At 47.8% G+C, this 17,463-nt stretch overlaps 1 protein-coding gene across 1 annotated transcript in view; it reads left to right on the forward strand.

Moving 5' to 3' along the window:
* Window positions 1-14,410: 14,410 nt before the first annotated feature.
* Window positions 14,411-17,463, forward strand: part of CLYBL (citramalyl-CoA lyase) — a 157,916-nt gene continuing 154,863 nt past the window's right edge. The window contains exon 1 of the mRNA XM_088523341.1: window positions 14,411-14,481. Within this exon, the coding sequence (XP_088379467.1) occupies window positions 14,417-14,481 (65 nt within the window). The 5' untranslated portion in view covers window positions 14,411-14,416. The remainder of the gene's footprint in view (window positions 14,482-17,463) is intronic.

Here is a 17,463-nt window from a genome sequence, read left to right on the forward strand (position 1 = left end):
GAGGGATGCTTAAAAATTGCATATGGCATTTTCCGTGGCTGATTAATGTATATTGGCACACCTTTAAATCCGCAAGCAATGCAGTTACTTGTGCTCCCTGACTTGAACACTGAGCCGTGTTTGTGGCACGTGAGAGGGGCTCTACACACGCTTCCCACATACCCTCTGCAGCACTGAGCCCGGATGGGCTCTTTCCTCACGTTTGGAATGGAGTCGTTGGGATGTTGAGAGGATCTTAATGCGCGAGTCGGCACCCGCTGCTGGTCGTGCTTTTAAAAGATCTCCATGATGCGTATTTGATGTGGCAGCTATTGCTGATTGTATGTGAGACAGGTTAAAAACCAGAGATGACTATTTTTGCCTTATATCAAAAGACTAATGTCAATTTTGGATGACTAGAGTTCAACCTGCATTCACTACTTTTGCAGATGGAGTGATTTGTTCATACCTTGTTCAGTAACTTAGTTTCTGTTAGACTTTTGGCATGTTTTCACAAGTCCACAAGAACTTTATTTCAGGTTAAACTGCATGTACCAGTTTGTCATTCATAAAGGTTTTTATTTTTATTTTTTCTCTTTATTGGTTCACTTTTCTAAAAGACCTTAACCTAATGATGCTTGAATATGGAATCCAATAAAACTATCTTTGTTTAAGGCAGCCTGTCCTTATTCACCTCCCGGACGCGCTCCCTGCTGGAGTAGGGCCCTTCCCGGGGTAACACAGACCCCAGCTGAGGCTTCCCTGCTGCATGGGCAAAACGGGAGAGGCCGGTGGGGCTGGGGGCTGCGCCCTGCTCATGGTGAGAGCTGTGGGGCAGGCCCTCGGCGCAGGCTTTGGAGGGCGCAGCGCTGAGTGTTCCTGTGGTCCCCTGCTCCACGTGCACCCGCCGCTCGGCGTCACCGGCACTTGCACAGGTGGAACGTGCAGCTCGAGAGCATGAGCTGGTCACATGCCTTATTGCAATATCACTGTCACAGATGCTGCATTTCAAGGTAGGGGGCAGATTCTTGTGAAGTATCTACACGTACATGCTTAAGAATCTGTGTAAGTGGCTTCATCAGTAGAGTTTGCATAGGAATTTGAAGCCTGTCACTATATTTCCCTTTTCTCCCTCAGACTAGTTGACAAACCACAACTGCTTCTTAAAATATCTTATTTTCACCTTTAAATGTGCTTTGAGAACAGTATGATTTCTTGGAATCTAAACCTACTGCATGCCCACATTCCCAGGCTGACTTTGCTTGTAATATATGTAACTGGGAGCTTGAAATGGCTGGGCTTTGGTGGACAGTATTTGAGGTAACCCAGAAAATTTACCCTATCAGAGATTTTACAGAGGATCTGTCCTCAAGTTGTTCCATCCCTAGAAACCCATTCAGGTCTCGGAATATTTCCAGTATTTAGAGCTTCTGGTGTGGATGAGAGGATCAAAATATTCTGTGTACATTGTCTGAGCCTCAGCTCACTTGAGAAGCGGGGAGTTTCCTTTAAACTTTCAAAATAAGGCCTCTTCTACAATTTTCCTACACTGTGAGGCATTTTCTTTAAAATGTCCTCACTGCACAGATTTCTAAGAAAATGTAAATGAGTCAAAAGTTCAAGAAGTAGGAAAAAAAATGTTGAGCTGCACGAAGGCAAAGCAAATGTGGAGGCAACGATTTCAGAGCAGTGCCCAGCTTTCACTAGCTGGTAAGTAATTTTAAAAAATCGATTCTTCAGGTTTAAGAAAGCTGGTGCTCTTGGCCAAGCACTTGTGACAAACTGGATGTTTGTGGGTGGAAGAGGAAGCCTACATTGGGTGCTAGGAAGGGATGCAGAGGCTGTCTGGTGGTTGGAGTGGGAGCTCAAAGGGTAGCGTAGCTCTGTCTTCTCTGCCATGGGGTCCCTTTGCAGGGGGGAGGATTTTAGTGCTGTTGTGTGTGGTGCCTGCATTTTTTTTTTTTTCCTCTGAAATATGTCTTGAGGAGGAGAAGGCGGAGAGGGTGGAATTCAGGCCAGGGCCTGCGAACTTTGAGGCTCTCAGAACTTCACTAATCGGAATGAGCTGTTTGAATCAACAGGAAACAAAAGTCCTTTTTCAGACGGAGCTGACATGATAGAAATCAAACACTGAAAGATGAGAAAAAAAAAACGTTTCACTGATACCGGTAAAGGCCAAAATACCGAGCCTTGAGTTAAGAGAGATGGGCTGGACAACATCTGCCCCTGGACAACCAGGTAGAATCTGGGCAAGCTCAGCTGGCACGGGAGGCAGGTGATGGTGACATTGTGCCATGGAGCCAACGCTGTCCTCCATGTGTTCAGCATTGGGGCCGATGACTAGGAGCAGCTGTTCCTCCTCTTTGTGAGTTTCCATGAAGTCCTTGCTCCCCAGATGAGAAGTTCATCCAAGTTAGTTCTCTCCCAAAGCCCTCATTGCTCCCATGTGCAAATTGCTGCTCATCGTTTAGAGGATGTGGCATACTGAGCAGAGAGCAATTTCATCTCCGCCTTTGCATCCCTTTCTTCCTTGCAGTTACTGCTTCTCTGGAAGCTGCCTTCTTTTCCGATGATGCTCTTGACCTGTTGCTCTGGAGCACATCATAACTGAGTATTTTCTTACAGGAAAGAAGATAATGTGGGCAGAGATGTTCTGGTCTTCACCTAATTGCACCATTTCCTACAATTCCCCTCTGGCGTTGCTTCTATTCTCAGTGTCCTACTGTTCCTCCTTTAGCAGACAGTTAATAGGAACCTACTTAGATATCAGCATGAAGCTGACTCCTGAAGTGCTTCCTGTCTTCTCTCGGGTGTACGCTGGGTGCACATGTGCATGCAGGGGCGCATGGCACTAGGCTAAGGCTGTGAAATGCCATTTATAGGTTGGTTATTGTAAGGCCCCCACTACGAGTTTCCTTTTCTGGGGCTCTTTGCTGAGGAGCTGAGGGTAGCGGCCAAACACCTTGCAAACCAAAGGTGCCGCAAGACGCAGCCCCAGCTCGCTGGGTGTGTGTGATAGTGCAGCCCTGTAGTGTACCAGGAGCCCGGCGCTTCCAAGGAAAACGTGCTTTAAGCTCTTCCTTCCCTCAGAGGTATTTTAGCATCACCTGCTGGCCAGTGCACGTATAACCTTTTACCCGCAGCAGCAGAGCTGAGGGTAGGATAGGAAGCGCACCAGAGAGCATGAGAGGATGCTCCCCAAAGCATCCTGCTGGGAAGGAGAGCTCTCTTTTCTTCCCCTCCCTCCTTTTTAAAATCTTTGACATTATATCTTTTATTATGCACAATGATTTCAAGGTTCTGGATGTGGGTAACCACAAAATCAGGGTACAGGACCATGCTGGTGATCAAATAAGTAATTTGTACGTGAAAATCACAGAATGGTTGAGGTTGGAAGGCACCTCTAGAGATCATCCAGTCCAACCCCCCTGCTCCAGCAGGGACACCTAGAACACGTGGCACAGGGTGGCATCCAGGCGGGTTTGGAAGATCTCCAGAGAAGGAGACTCCACAGCCTCTCTGGGCAGCCTGTTCCAGGGCTCTGTCACCCTCACAGGAAAGAAGTTCTTCCTCACATGGAGGTGGAATTTCCTGTGTTTCAACTTAGACCCATTACCTCTTGTCCTGTCACCAGCCACCATGGAAAAGAGTTTGACCCCATCCTCCCTACACTCTCCTCTCAGGTATTTGTACATGTTGATCAGATTCCCTCTCAATCTTCACTTCTCTAGGCTAAACAGGCCCAGCTCGCTTAGTCTTTCCTCATATGATAGATGCTCCAGTCCCTTAATCATCCTTTTTACTCTACGCTGGACCCTCTGTAGAAGCTCCACGTCCCTCCTGCACTGGGGAGCCCAGAACTGCCCCCAATACTCCAGGTGCGGCCTCACCAGAGCTGAGCAGAGGGGCAGGATCCCCTCCCTCTACCTGCTGGCAACGCTCCTCCTGATGCAGGCCAGGATCCCATTGGCCTTCTTGGCCACGAGGGCACATTGCTGAATCATGGTTAACTTCTTGTCAAGCAGGGCTCCCAAATCCCTCTCTGCGCAGCTGCTTTCCAGCAGGTCAATCCCTAATCTGTACTGGTTCCTGAGGTTATTCCTCCTCAGGTGCAGGATGTTGGTTCCTTTCTCTAATGCAGCCATACAACGAGGCAAGAGCCCATCAGTCAGTTGTATTTCAGACGCTCGGTCTGAGGCGTGAGGATTAACTGTCCTGTTGACTAAGATACTGCCGACATGTCCCACCAGCGTTCCTGAGTAGGAGGGGTGCGTCCGAGGTGGCTCTGCACGGGGCCCGGGAAGGACGTCCCGCCCGAGTGGTGCCACAGGCTCAGCGCTGATCCGTGACCCGTTCCCACTTTGCTGCTTGCACTGGTGTCGTGTTCCACATGTGAACAGTTCAGCGTGACCGTAGTTCTGCTGCTGTTGACACAATTTTTTTTCCCCACTTTGATCACGGTGAGTCAAGAAGATAGTAGATTTATTTTTAATTTTCTTCTCTATTTCGGGGAAAAAAGTGTGTCAGTTTAGAGAGAACATTTTTCCCATCTTTCCAATGACTGTTTTGAAATATTTAGTGTGGTTTGCCCAAAATAACTGTACTCAGCTGAGGTGTCTGAAGCCCCAGACCAAACCACAGTTGAGCGGTGGCTGCTGCGGTACAGTGAGCGTGGGGCCCCTGGGGCAGGACACCCACGTGCGCTGACAGGTCCAGCCGCTCCTGGCCCCTGGTGTGGCTGGTTTCCTTCTGGAGGGGCCGTATCCAGAGCAAGGGCACAAAGCCCCAGGGAAGGGCTGGGTACCGCATCAAGAAAATGCTGGTTTATTAAAACACGGGTTTTCAGTCAAGCCCTACGAGTTCCGAGCAGGGTCTTTCTGACAGAAGATGCTTGTTGTTTCCGGACCGGAGTTTCTGAAGAGAGCAGCACAGGCAGACAAATTTAGGCAGATTAGGAACATGACTCTAAATCCCCAGAGATTTTCTTGACCACTAGATTATTTTAGGGTTAGTATGTCTCGTTCTGGCTTTCTAAATAGGTTTGTTTGTTTGCCTTTTTTTTTCTTTTTTGAATTTGGAATCTCAGTGTTTTCTTGGACAGGAAACCGTCTCTTGTCCAATTCGTCACTAAGAGGATTTAGGGTAAGACACCCTGTGTGAGGTCTGTTCCCCGCATAACCGGATGCAGAAACACGCTTCTGTGTGCGGTAAGATGAGACCCGGTACGCAGCGTCCCAAGACAGAAATACCCAGCAGAGGCCGGTCAGATGGAGATGATCTGAGTGCCCATCTCCGTGCAGGGCTGGGCATGGAAAATTGCCGCCCTGGGGTCCTCAGTCAAACCTCTGCCAGGGAAAAGGGGCAGAAGTAGGAAACAGACTGTCAGTGCAGGACAAGTTTTAAGAGTTTTGGGGCTGCAAAGAGATCCCAGCAAAGAGAAATGTTTCTTCTTGAGCTTTTAATCAACTTGGAATCTCCTTAGAAGAAAAAGATGGAAACACTGCTTGGTCTTGGTGCCAGCAGAAGTGCAGAGAAAAAATCAATTTAACCCACATCAAGCTATAATGTTGAGCAAATTAATAGCCGTGCAAATAAATATGTTCTTAGAACATTTGGACCGGTCAGCAGCAGCTTAACAGAAATCAAACTCCAAAGGAAGATGAGCTGCACAAGCCCAGCTGCAACCCTGCTTCCCAGCTCTTTAATACCAGTGGTCTGTGCTGACAGTGGCTGCTGCAAATAGTTCAGCTTCGGGCAGGTTGGACGATAGGGAAAAGTGAATGGGGTAATTTATGTCGCAAACGGCAGCCACTGAACACAAATCACAGTGTTAAAACAAAAAGCTGGAGGGAAGGCTGTGCTTAAGAGCGCTTGAGTATGTCCAGAGACTTCCCTTGGGGTTTGTCTCACTGTTTCCAGAGATTATCCTTTTTTTTGAAGAACGTACGCTGCTCCCGTCACGGGTACTGGCTTCCCGTGTGAGGCACCGTGCATGTCTATGGGCCAAAATTATTTGTCATTTTTACTTTTCAGTTTAACTTAGGTTTAATTGTCTTGGTTTAAGCCTCTTGCACTAACACTAAGCTGCTTTTGTTTTTACTTTGGATCCAATAATTTTAATGTTTCCTCCATATGGCAGTGGGTTTTCAAAGGGAAACAACAAGGTCTGAGATGGAGTTGTATGAATGGACTGCAGTGAGGAAAGTGAAACTAAAAATACAAATGGGAAATGTCAGGCTCATGTGGCATAGATAGGCAAGTCTTGAAAGACATAAGCATATGACAAAAACCTCCACATCTTACACTCAGCCCTGCTGTATTTACAGTGGATTTTCTACTGTTTCAGCAGCAGCCTGATTAACAGCACAGCTACTTCACTAGGCTGACTGCCAGAAAATAACAGCTATAAAACACATTTCACTGGCTCGAAACAATGAGTTACACGGCTGTGTCCAAAGTATTTTTGTTAGCTGGTCTGAGAGCTTATTCTGTGAGCGCAAGGCACTTGTTTAGCAACGTTTCCTTATGCTCAGTTGGGTTGTTAGCATAAACAGGAGCCTGCCAGTCCATTTTTAGTCCAAGGCTCCTCTTTTTAAAAATATTTAACCACCTGTGAAACAGATAAAAGCAGTGCCCAATGTCACTCGGCTTGGACTGTGGACCTGGTGTCCTCGTCCAGATTTGGCCGTGTCATGGGAGGAGGTTGTCACCGAGGCTTAGAGCAGCCTCGGGGCTAGGGCACCCTCAGGGTGGGAATTGATTATTTTCTTGGTAGATCTGCGGATTAAAACCTTCACGAGAGCACCCCTAGCTCATTTCAGTTAAAATGTGCTAGGATAGCCAAGATCTCATGCCTTTAAAATAGCAGATTTTAGCTACAAAGCTTAGAAGCAGCGGTATGAGCCTTTCACACCCCTGAGCAGTGGTTTGGGAACTGCTGCTGCTGGTAGATCCTTCCTAACTGCAAGACACGTGGATCCACTTGAAATGGGGCTTTCACATATTTTTTGTTAAAGCAGGATCTATTTTCACTGCAAAGAAGATCTGAGATGTGGGGAGATGGCTGTCTGCGTGTTTTTGCATCTTCTACCACTTCTTTATTTGTCTTTAAGTAGTAGGTCACTCTTCAGCAGCGGCATACTCCTAAAATAGGAAGTTTTCCAGTCCTTGCATCCAAAGGTAGCCTGGATTGCTAGTGAACATATTTGCTGCCATGATCACAATGCAATTGTGGCATGTGGTAATCTATAGGGAAGGACTGTGCATTCTGGTCCAGGAAAATGTCAGTTCTCCATACCATCAAATTTGGTGTCATAATCTGCTGCTCCTCATGCCACTTTCCTGACCAGAGCAAGGATCAAGTGGAATGGAAGTGGCTCCCATTGTGCTCCCCTAATGTTTGTTCCTACAAGGCTCTGGAGATGCAGTGGTGTGGTCTTCCTGGTAGTCACGATGGATGCAGCGGATAAGATCAGCGGATGCGTCAGTCTGGGATTTCTGACCAGCACTGAATTTACACCAGCTGTGTCCACAGTGAAATTTTTGAGAGCACCAGCTTCATTTGTGCGTGGCAGCCAGGGTGCGTTAGAGAGGGCCTTCTGCTACCTCTTCAGCCAAATGAGGTGGACATAAGAAACCAGCTCTTATTTATGCTAAGAGAAGGAAGTAAGGAAAAAATGCTATTTGAGATGCCAAGAGCGGCCGAACATGATGTGCGGAGCCGGTGTGTAGGGAACTGCTGCTCTCCCCAGACCCAGAGCTCACTCCAGAACCTGTGCAGGGTCTCCATGTGTTTTGTGGCTGGTGATAATGGACTGAACTTAAGCTTAGGACATAACATCTTTATAGATTTCCTGTGTCTGCTGTAGGAGTTTCCGTGCTGGGACACAGAGCTACCTGGGTTCTTTGATGAAACCAAATCCTGCCACTTGATGTTTCTCGTATTGAAATTATTCATGAACTCTAACCGCATTTGCCGAATGCTTTTATTTTCTTTATAAAAATGAGCACGTGACCTCTTTAAAGTGGTGTGAGACTTCAGCCTTTAGATGTTTAATGGTCTTTTAAAAACTGTTTAATTTTGAGACACGCTGCTCTCCAACATGTCTGAGGACAATAGCCTCTAACTGAATTCGGGGGGCTGTGTTCAGACCATGAATTCTTACCGCCTTTATCGTGGCAAATTTGCTGGTTCACAAAATTTTTAAAGAAAACAGGCAAGGCTCTGTCTTCCAGTTCTCTTTTTCTCTTCCCCCTCTTCTTCCACTAGTAGAGTGGTAAGTATACTAGATTTGATTTCTCTAACATTTCTTTACATGTGTCTTTCATTTGGCTTCATGTCAAAATGGAGTGTCATTTCTGAAGCTAGCAGCAACCTAGTCCAAACTGCTAGTACTACAGGGCTAATTAAAAAAAAAAAAGACTTTAAAAAATAATGAGAAGTGAAAGCTAATGTTTACAAACTTCAAGAGCAGAACTACATAAAACCTGGAGGCTCCACTTCTCCTCCTCTAGCGCCACTCGTGCTGCAACCAATGTGCTGCCTCGTGGCTCCTCATTGCATGTCACTGAGTTTTGCTCTTCTGCACGGTGTTTCATAGCTTCTCATGAACCACAACATTGTGTGTCCAGGGCCTCTAAAGATGTACGAAGTGGACCTGAAAACAGCAGATGTGTATAGTCCACTAGCAAAGAAATCAGCTGGCGTATAGTCCACTAGCAGAGAAATCTCCAGCACAGACACACCAGCAGAAGGGATTTTATTTGCTTGATACAGAAGTATCTGAACCCAGTTCAGAAATATCCAAACTCTTACTGCAAAAGTGAAGAGGAACCTGAGCTATCAGCAACAGGATTTTCTGCAATTAGAATTTTTTTTTGGATATAGTTTTCCGTATAGCTGAAATTTGGTATAATGGGGAGGAAAATGGTCCTGTTCTGCTTACCATCTAGGAACCATCCTACATTTTTATAGACCTTTTTTTTTCTTTTCACCTTGGCACTTTAATACTGAAATTTTAGTTGGCCTCCTAATTCACTTGCAAACAAGTGTCACAGAGAGTTCAGCTCTCCTCTACACAGAGACACTGCTCCGCGGCAGGCACATAAACAAAACCAGGACGGTGCCTTTTACACAAACCCCATTTCCCTCCCCCCTCCACCTAGTAAACAGCTTCTGGCTGCAGATTTGGTCCTTTATAGAAGAGATTTTTAAGATCCCAGATGACCTGTCCAAGAGCCTGGTAATCCTCAAATCATCTGCTCGCCATGCTAATGTGGAGATGTCACTGAAAAGGCTTGTTGACAACCTTCTGGTACATCAAAGATAATTCTGTAAAACTGCGGCTACCTTCATCAGTTAAACTTTAGCACGTGCTTGAATAAAACTTCCCTTTCTGAGAAATTCAAAAAGACTGTTGGCAGAAAAGAATCATACGAAAAAAAAATGCTTTTCTTTTCCAGTTTACTTTGGGTTAGAGTAAATTGACTCTTATCTCCATAGCCTCTTGTGAACTTTTTAAGCAAACATTTTAAAAGTTATTTCCTTCAGAAGTCTGAATATCCTTTCCATGCACATTCTCATACAATATATATGAAACTATCTATAAATCATATTTCACATTAGTGTGAAGTGAAAATATTTCAACAATGACTACGAATTTACTTAAGTTGCTTAATTTTATGTTTTCACTCAAAATATTTTATTTTCAGACCTTAACAAGAACTCACAGAGCAAAAAGACAATAGTCAGATACATTAGCAAGTGTCTCACAAACTGTCATATTACCAGTGTCTACAAATCCTTGCTAGAATAGTCCAATCAATTTTTGTGTTGAGTAATAAATACTAATCCCAGCTAAACTGTTTTGTTACATATACAGCATGCCCTGATCCCAAGGAACTCCTTAATCCACTATTTTAATAATAGTCCGTGGATTATGGGATCTATAGTGTATATTGACTCAACATATTGAGCGATGGCCCTATGGAAGAACAGTTCTGTGATCCATTTTGGTGGCGTGCATGCCCTCACAACATTATGGTGCCAACAGCCTACAGATTATCTGCTGCATTGCAAAGCGTGCGGCAGCAAAGCAACTTCAACGCACCTCCCTGAAGGTGGAAACACTGCAGAAAATACTGAGGGAGGACTTTGAAATAAAATAGGGGGTATATAAATATCAGCGAGCAAATATATCTGTAATCTGTTGTGAGACACGGAGTTTCAATCTGTCAAAATAACAATGTCAAAAAGGGAAACATCCTTTCTTGCCCCCCGTCATTATCCATTTGTGCATCACACTCCTCTTCGAGCTGCCTCATTTCACTCTCACAGCACGACACCATTTCAAGTAGAAAAACTTGAAATCATTGTATTTTTTAAAAAAAGGTGTTTGCTCCAAATACGTCTGTTTTTGTTATATTTCTGACCCTGAAAGGCACGCAGCACAACCAACTCTGTTCTGCAACCAGCACTCGCAGGAGCATCGCAGTTAAAGCCCAGGGAATGGGCCTACTCAAGGCCAATGGACACACAAGCTCCAAATACAGCAGCAAATAAAGTGCCAAGATGTACAAAGAACCAAGAAGAAAAACAATCCTGAAACCTCTCTTCTTTTCTAAAAGTACCCTATGTGCCTGCAGTGCTGGCAAGCACATCTCTGCAGCCCATGCCCTCTTAAAAACTCCTGCTTTCCAGGTGTTTTGCTTGCCCCCACACTGAAACCTCCCCAGTGTATCGAGCACATTGGCTGTGTGCTACTTCCCAGTATGAAAACATCTTGGCTTTTCCCTGTTTCAGCGGTTCCCTGCAGCTACTTTTTGGTAATTTTCTCCTCAAGCTGTGTAGTACGGATTATCTTAGTTGGGTGGCAGCAAGCACTCAGTGTAGTATCTTTTTGATCATTAAAAATAGGTGTCCCCCCCTTAATATATCTTTCATCTAGTATTTTCTTTGATTTATCTTTTAGTAGTTTCTGCTCCCCACATCTTCAGCTCATCTACTGGGCACTCATTTCTTGCAGATGTTTCTCCCATTTTGAGCTTTCCTGTTCCATTTGTTGGTGACCTGCCACCTTCTGCCTTGGTTCCCGCCACTCTCCTTAGTGCCTCCCCAAGAGTCTCCTCATTCCACTGTCTTTCAAAACAGCTACTGCAAGTTTTGTCACTTCAGTATTTGCTGGCAACTCACAGTTGCTTTTCCTGACATAAGGAGTGATCCTCAGGAAGCTATTTGGCATGTGCACAGACAAAACCCGCAAGATCTTCAAAACCCACCTGTAAAACCCGCAGACTGTAGCTCCTGAGAGAAGGCAGGTGAGCCGCTGCTCTAAGGGAAAAGATGAGTTGATCAGTTGTCTGGAGAGGAGGTTGGGACAGGCAAGAAATAGTTGTGTTTCCACAGGAGTTTCCTGTAATGTGGGGAGATCCACATGTATCAGTCTGGCTCAGCAGGAGTGTGGGAGGGGGGCCCTTTCCCTTTCCCACAGGAGGAGGCTCCTGCCTGAGTTGTGCTCTTGAGGTTGTTGAGAGAGGGAGGCTGGGGTTCTGCAGGCCCTTGCAGACTGTAGAGACAGCATTTTAAAATTATTATTTTTTAAATAAACTCCTTCGGGTTATCTTTTATAAGTTAGGTTCAAGACAGGTCGGAGAGCTGTGCAGTATCTGCTGCCCAGCACTGGTGTCTCAGAGGCACTGGGGGTTACATTTAAATGTCTTGAGCCCCAGGTGTGTGACACCTCGCGTGAGCTCCGGGATTTACTTACTGTACCCATGGAAGGGTTTGCTGCCTCAGGCTGCAGCTACACCAGGTTCAAAGCCTGGAGTGCTTTCAAACTGAAATCCAGCCTGGTGCCACGTGTTGAGCTGGTTTGGTGCCCAAAGCAGCTATGAAGTTCAGGAACTGGCTGCCTTTTGAAGGACACAAATCAGGCTGTGTGCTCCCGTGCCCACTGTGTGCAGCAGGGGCCTAGGCACCATCACGAGGTCTCCTAACACAGATGTGCCAACAGCAGCTGGCTCCTGCGCCATCAGGAATCCCTGAATTAGTCACTGTGGGATCAGATGCAAAGTAGTGTTTTCCCCACAGAGGCATTGTAACAGCACTGGCCATCAAAACTGGCCTCCCGTCTCAAGGAGCTCCACAAATCTCAGCCAGATGGGGGTCCATACGTATTTCCCATCTTCCTACAATGAGTGGAGGAGGACATCCCTTCGTGTTGCTAAAATCCAACGGAAGGCATGTCATTCCTCCACTGTTACCAAGTTCATTTTCCTCTTGAAAATCCAAGTAAGTGAGTATCAAGAAGACATTGATGTGCAAAAGCTTCAGGTAGCAGAACAAGTCTTTTTTTTCTTTTTTAACTTACCCCACCAACTCCAATAAAAACTGTTATATCGGTAAGACTCATTAATAGTTTTACACTCCTTTTTCCCTAGCTCACAAAAATATACCTGCTTCAGTTGTTAATTAAGATCATTAAGAGATCATTAATTAGAAAATGAGACCATTAATAAATTAGAAAATGAATGCAGAGCAGACATTATGTCTCCTCCCACAACATTTCAGCTTTTCTCTTTCCTAGCAACCTTGTGCTTTTAACACTTCAGACGAAATTGTGTCAGAATCATTAAAAACTTGTTTGAAATACGGTTGGAAAGATACAGTATGTGGAATCCGTGTTGTAAGACCAGCACTGTGGTTGCCACGTTGCTTTCTTGACATAAGGGAAGCAAGATTAGTAGGCAGCCATCATCAGTTATTTGTTTTTAGCCTGTTTTGCCTCATCCATTACAATTGCTAAATGGGCTTCAACTGTGCATTCCATTGATCATTGCATTTTCTCTTTTCTTTTTTTTCTATTTGAAAAGAAGTTGCAGGATTGCTCTTCTGATTTCCCCCGTATAGAACCACATTTCAAATAAAACAGGGATACTGGGGCTCTTTGTGTATATGAGGCTTTACAAGAAGATAAAAGTAACAATAGCACTGGAAAAAAAAAAAAAAAAAAGGTATGGTAGTACTAATTAGGGACTCTTACAGTCCCTAATTACTCCACTTAAGGCAAAGTGCCTTTTCAAACTTAGCCCCAAAGATACTACTTTTATAATGCTTGTATCTTCGTAAGGTACTTAGATGCCTAATTCTCAAGGACATCAGTGAGAGTTAGGCTCATAAATATGTTCTGAGCATTTTGGGAAATGCCACAAGTGTTACAATCTAACTCATAAATAAAAGCAGGGCACCTTTAAAGGGCTTCTAACTTTTAAAGGACAAGGTTGATGAATAGTACTATTCCCAGATTAGAGATGAGAGAGGAGCCAGGATAGAAACTGTGCACAGCCAAGAGAGGGCTGAGATGGAAGTTCTGCATCCCTAGAGTGCAAAAACAACTCCCTGGGTTCTCCTCCACCACCTTGGCCTGTATCATCTATTAGGAAAAGTTCCCCAAGGACACAAGACTGGCTGCAGGACGCAGGGAAAAGGGAGGGAAGCGCTAGTGAAGGGAAGAGGGGAGGAAGAGCCACACATAACTCTCTGGACCTCACTGCCCCTATGCTGAAAAGGGTTAACACTATCGTGCTATTGGGTTACCATGCTTTTTGTTTTTTTCTTTTTGTCATTACTTGACATAATGTCAGATTCGAATGGTCTCACCCATCACTAGCACGCAAGGTGGAAGTTAAACCCAGGTCACTTTCATGCCTCAGCACAACTCTTAAAAACAGTGTACTTCCTTTTGCCAGCACAGGAGATTCACCCTCACTGGCACCACTTCCCCAGAGAAGTGGTGCTAAGCTGGGTGGGAAAACAACCCACACAGAAAAGTCAGCTGGGTGCCAGGGCAAGAACTAAGCTCAAGGTCCCACAAGGACTAAAGGTGCCACGAGGACTGCACAACTTGTGTCTGATCCACCCATGCTAACCAACCCTAGCACAAAACACCCTGCCCTTCTTCCTTCCCCCTCCACATCCCTTCTGCCCTCTTTCCCGCTGTGCCCTGATGAGCAGGCAGCAGCCAGAGGTGGCAGCAGAGCGTGTGGGGTAATGGGCCAGCCTAAGGAGCAGAGCAGCTGCCTGGCCTGTTCTCATAGCAGCTCTGGAGTGCATTGGGGCTCTTTCTCCCAAGGCTGGACTTGGTCCATAGCGGGCAACACGTTGAACAGGATAGGGATGAGGGACAGAGACACATAGGTGGCATGCCCCGAGCTTGGCGCCCTGGGGAAGGCGGCCCGGCAGCAGCACCTCCCCTAACGACCGCCGCGCAGCCAACGGCCGCCAACGGCCACGATGACGCGCGCGCCCCGCCCCGCCCCGCCCCGCCCCGCCCCGCCCACAGCTCACGTGGCGGCGGCGGCACCGCCCCCTTCCTGCTTGTCCAATGGGCGCCGCCGGGCGGGCCAATGGGCGCGCAGGGGGCGTGGCGCGGCGGCGGCGATGGCGGCGGCGGCGCGGTGGCCGTGGCTGCGGCGGGCCGGGCCGGGCCTCGGGAGGCGGAGACTGTGAGTGACGTAGGCGTCGCGCGCGCGCGCGCGGAGGGGCGGGACTCGGGGGCGCCCCGCCCACCTCCCCCTCCCCGCGGGGAGTCACCCCCCGCGCAGCGCCCCTCCCCCCGCTCGGTTTTGGGGCAGATTTGGGGGTTTTGCGCTTCCTGCCCCCTCCCCCCGCCAGGTCCCGCCCCGCGCTCAATAAAATGGGCCCCAAAGGGCCCCTCGTGGCGGCCCTTGGTCGCGTCACCGTGGTTGGTCCCCCCGTGCCGCGGGGCAGAGGGGAAAGTGCGATTCCCGCTTCCCGGTGCGTGTCCCGGCGGAGGGGCGCCCAGCGGGGCTCCGTCACCGCGCAGGGCTTCCGTCTAGTTATTTATTCACCTTTAGTTTCTTTTTTTTCTTGTTATTTTAGCCTTTTTTTGAAATTAAATCATTTAAAAAGAAAAAAAAAGTTTTAATTTTCAGCTAGTTTGAGGGGTGCTGGCTCTCGCCTTGAGGCAGTCGCCAGAGCAAGGGGCAGCCGGGCGCCGTGTCCCGCTCGGGCCAGGGGAGCCCGGGGACCAGCGGGGTGGGCGCCGCAGCCCTCGTGTTATCCGGGTGTTTTGGGTGTGTTTCGGGAGCCTCCCGCTTCACACGCTCGCCCCGGAGCGCGATGCAGCGCGGCGGGCGTCGAGGCCGGGCCCCTCCTGCCTCCCCTTCCCACCCTGGAACAATCGCCCGTTTCTGCTCTATTTCTCCCCGTAAGGGGCATTTATAATGCATGACACCTCGGCGCACAGGGAACACGAGAGCATAAATTAGTGTCGTCCAATTACCACAAAATTGCCCCCGTGCCGTCGTCCGCTTTGAACCGATACAGCCACTAAATTAGGAGGAGCGACCCGGGTCGGCCGCGTTTGCGACGCCCGCGTTTCCGACCTAGCGCGCTGGTTACAGCCCTCCGTGTCCGCGAAGCAACAAAAGCTCCTGGGTGACAGGAGCTGAGGCCCGATAGGGAGGAGGGAAGTGGAGCTGGAGGTGTGGGGAGCGCCGTGCTGCTTCTCTTCTCAGAAACAGCGTGCCCGGGGCGGCCCGGGCAAGGAGCTGCCCCACCAGCATCCGTCCCTGCCCTCGGAGCTGGCCTGAAACCGCAGGTGGCTTCACGCAGGTGGCCAGATGGGGCACTTTGGGCAGGACGGTATGAAAACCTCCACTGTAAATGGATACAACGATCTCCATGCCGATCAGCCTGCAGGGTCAGGGGACACATGCTGTAAATGACACATGCTATAAAAAGAGGCTGGAACGGCCTTTACCTCCTCGTGTGGCTGGTTGTTACGTTTGTGCCGATTTCAGTGCGGTGTTGAACAGCGCTTCTGGAGTGAAAGCAGATTTTCTCTACTGACGTTCGGCAGGCAGTCAAGTGTTAGTTCATTTTAAAATTTAAAGCTATAAATTCTTACAGTCTGTGCTGAGACCATGATGCTGTAAATATTTTATAGTTGATTAGCAAAAGAGTATGCAGTCTGTAATAACTGTAATCTAGATGTTACTGTGAGCATGCAATATTGATTCTGATGGTCCCGAGGAACTTCAGGAATGATCAGACTTGCTTGTGCTGTGCAAGAAGTCCATAAAATCCAAGCCAGTCCTTTGTGCCCGCAGTCACATTGTCCTATATGCTACAAGGTCATTTTCCATCCTACCTTCTTCATCTCATTTTTATACTCTGTTTCCAGGTGCATGTAAATGCCTTTGTCTTTCAATTTCTCTCTTTTTTTTTTTTTTTCTTTTTCACACTGCTGCAGAATTACAAATGCCAAGCCCTGCCGTTTCTGCTCGTGAGGAAGCCTGCATGTTTATACTGCAGGAAGGCGAGGAGCTGGCAGGGGGCAAGCGAATGATCCTGTCTGCGGGTGCCCGATGCACGTCCAGGTGTGCAATGTGTGTCCACGTGCACACGATGCACATCCAGCTGCGCACAATGCACGTCCAGGTGTGCACAATGCACGTCCAGGTGTGCAATGTGTGTCCACGTGCACATGATGCACGTCTAGGTGTGCACGATGCACATCCAGCTGTGCACGATGCACGTCCAGGTGCGCAATGTGTGTCCACGTGCACATGATGCATGTCCAGCTGTGCACGATGCACGTCCAGGTCTGCAATGTGTGTCCAGGTGTACACGATGCACATCCAGCTGTGCACGATGCACGTCCAGGTGTGCAATGTGTGTCCACGTGCACATGATGCACGTCCAGGTGTGCACGATGCACGTCCAGGCTGGGGAAGGAGGCCGAGCGCTTGCCCCGGCAGCGCTGCTCTCTGCCCGCCTTGGCTAGCGCTGCAGGTCGTGGCTCGTGAGGACGTAGCAGCCCCTGTGATGCTGCTGCCCAGCGTCACCCTGGGAGTGTGGACGAGGCGCTGGTGTCACCCGCAGCAGTAGCTGAAGCAGTTTTAAGCTGTTTTTGCTCCCCTGTGACGTTTCAGAGCCTGGTGGGCTTTTCCTCTCTGAGAAGGCTTTTGGCTTGCTGGGAGAAGTTCAAAAAAGTTCTTTCGACTGGTTTTGAATAAAAATCGCAGCTGTTCTTTTGTGGTTGTTAAAAGACTTCAAGTATGCTTTTAAGGATGTTATTGCAGTAAAAACGTAGACTATGAAATCTGCCTCGACTGCAGATCTTCTCGAAGGCTTCTGGCTTTGCTTGATGATCATGGTGCAAAACAAGAACATTGCAAATGTGATCACTTGCTTACCCACATGAAACCTGCTTGCCCTCAGCCAGCTGAGCACATACATGCTTCGAGCACATACAGGAAGGTTTGCTACATGTATTTCTCTATGTTCTGGGCATGTTCTGGGCAGAGGTGCCAATACCAGAGCTATCAAAGCTCACACAGCAGCCGAGTCTTGCAGAATATGGGCTACGCCGTGTAGACACATAGCATGAAGACACCAGGACACAGGTTATGAGCAAAGGAATGTCTGGAACAGCTTCTAAAATAGCACAGCAAAGGACA

This window comes from Tinamus guttatus, unplaced genomic scaffold, assembly GCF_059628265.1.
Source record: "Tinamus guttatus ecotype Peru unplaced genomic scaffold, ASM5962826v1 Tinamus_guttatus_pri_ptg000180l, whole genome shotgun sequence".
Classification (NCBI taxonomy): domain Eukaryota; kingdom Metazoa; phylum Chordata; class Aves; order Tinamiformes; family Tinamidae; genus Tinamus; species Tinamus guttatus.